The sequence below is a fragment of the Merops nubicus genome, unplaced genomic scaffold (assembly GCF_000691845.1).
Source record: "Merops nubicus isolate BGI_N331 unplaced genomic scaffold, ASM69184v1 scaffold46639, whole genome shotgun sequence".
In the NCBI taxonomy this organism is placed as follows: Eukaryota; Metazoa; Chordata; class Aves; order Coraciiformes; family Meropidae; genus Merops; species Merops nubicus.
In genome coordinates this window covers 1,483-3,449 of record NW_008632796.1, presented here as the reverse complement: position 1 = coordinate 3,449, position 1,967 = coordinate 1,483, and the positions used below count along the sequence as shown (strand labels likewise).

Genomic DNA, 1,967 nt, shown 5'->3' with positions numbered 1-1,967 from the left:
TAGGGAAACCCAGACAACTTGTTTCCTGCTCTTGTCTGCTGGATGGTTTTAGTCTCTAATTGGTAATAGGGCAAGATCTTTGTTTGCTGACCAGGGATAAAATTGTCACAGCTGCATTGAAGTTGGTGGAAGTAGGGATGTCTCTGTGGTACGGGCTGGAGATAAAAGTACAGTTCATGTAAACCTGTCCCAATGAGTGGTCTGTTTGCAGCCATGTGGCTTTTGGCTCTGGTCCCTCTGCAGTAACTGTAGTCTGTGCTGCTACACTAGGTGTTATCAGTATCTCTGTAGCTTGTTTCAGACCAGCATGGAAAGTTCTGTGTGAGATGAAGTCACACCTCTTACTGTAACTGTAATCAATGATAGCTCAAGATGACTGAGTTCATGTGAAAATTCAGACCAGGTGCCCTAATTCCTTTTATAACAACCAGCAAATCAGTACTGATGGAAATATGATGGATGTCCAACAAGCGACCTTGAGCAGGACATTAAAAATAGAGGTTTTTCTCCATTTGGTTTTTATGTACTTGATACAACTTCAAATGGTGTCATTCAAAGTGACAGGAAAGTCTGAAAAGCTAATTTATTACCAAGGCGACATATGAAGGTCTTTATACCACGGCACCATTCTGGTGATTTTATATAAGTAGTCACTGGAATGAATTTAATGAGTCTGAGAGAAGTCTGCGAGCTGGTGAATAGCAGAAGTTTTGTTAGAGGTGCTCTAGATGTGAGGGATTGCTCTGATCTAGTCAGTATGTGAAGCCATAATTGAAACCTGACATTCTCTTTATCAAGGTAAAATATTCCAGTTCAGTCACCCCAGTCTTCCAGGTGGAATGATGCTGATTATTGCATCCTGGCTTTAATATCAAAATTCAAGAGAAGGTCATGGAATTCTTTATAGACATTTGCGTGATAGCAATAAAGAATACAAAAAGGGTGTTTGAATAGAAGATGCTGTGCTGTGTTGGTTGCCTTTTGATTCCACCTGCTTGCTGTTCTCAATTCATGCCACAGTGATACAAAATCAATGTTCTTTCCACCCAGATGTTGGATGCAATGCAGGAAATTCATATTCTGTGTTCCTACTTGTATGCCTGAGTACAGTCTCCTAAGTTGTATTTTTATTGTGTTACAGATAATAACTTGCGTCTTTTTTGGTGTTGTCTGGTGTTGGAAGTACAGAGTGTGTGTTTCTACTGCACAGACAACCTGAAGGATTTTTTGACCTCAGTTCGTTCCCTCATGGCAGTTATGACCAGGACATGATGCCCCTTTGCCTTCTTCCAGAAACATTTTCAAATCAATCTCATTTCCTTTCTTTTCTAGTCCTGAAGCACCACCTCCACCTGAGCCTGCATGGGAAGAAAAACAGACTAGCGTTATCCATCTTGCTGGAGAAGACTTCAGGGAGTCCTTGAAGAAGAAGAAGCACAGTCTTGTCATGTTCTATGCACCATGTGAGTAAAGACCTCTGTACGTGGCTAGGTTTTATAAACCCTACAGTTTGTGAAATCCTGAATTCCCTCACTGTCCCCAGACTTTTAAGGGTAAAGAGCAAATTCTGAATATAACCGTGTGGGACCAACACTGGCACCATCATTTGTATCTTTATAGACAGAAACAAAACAGTATACAGTGCTTGTTTAAAGAGTTATTGCATTAATGCAGACACCAAAGCAGGCAGGGGTACAAAAGCAAAACAGATTTATTTTCCTCTGCTGCATTTTATGGTCTATATAACAAAATGTGATCCTTTATAGTAGCACAATGGACATGAAGAGCCTGACTCATTAGTGCAGCACTTCAGTAGTGAAATCAATACAGTGGTGTGGGAGGAATCAGTCCCCAGAGGCTGAGAACAAATTTTGATGGAATATATTTTGCCTGTAATAAATCTACATTTAAATCTCCATTGGGAATGTGGGTATAGCTTCCTCCTCCCAGATCATTTTGCGTGCATC

The 1,967-nt window shown here is 40.6% G+C and overlaps 1 protein-coding gene across 1 annotated transcript in view; it reads left to right on the top strand.

Moving 5' to 3' along the window:
* PDIA5 (protein disulfide isomerase family A, member 5) overlaps window positions 1-1,463 on the top strand; it is a gene marked incomplete at its 3' end in the record, with an annotated part of 42,984 nt that extends 41,521 nt beyond the window's left edge. The window contains exon 11 of the mRNA XM_008947994.1: window positions 1,333-1,463. Within this exon, the coding sequence (XP_008946242.1) occupies window positions 1,333-1,463 (131 nt within the window). The remainder of the gene's footprint in view (window positions 1-1,332) is intronic.
* Window positions 1,464-1,967: the final 504 nt, after the last annotated feature.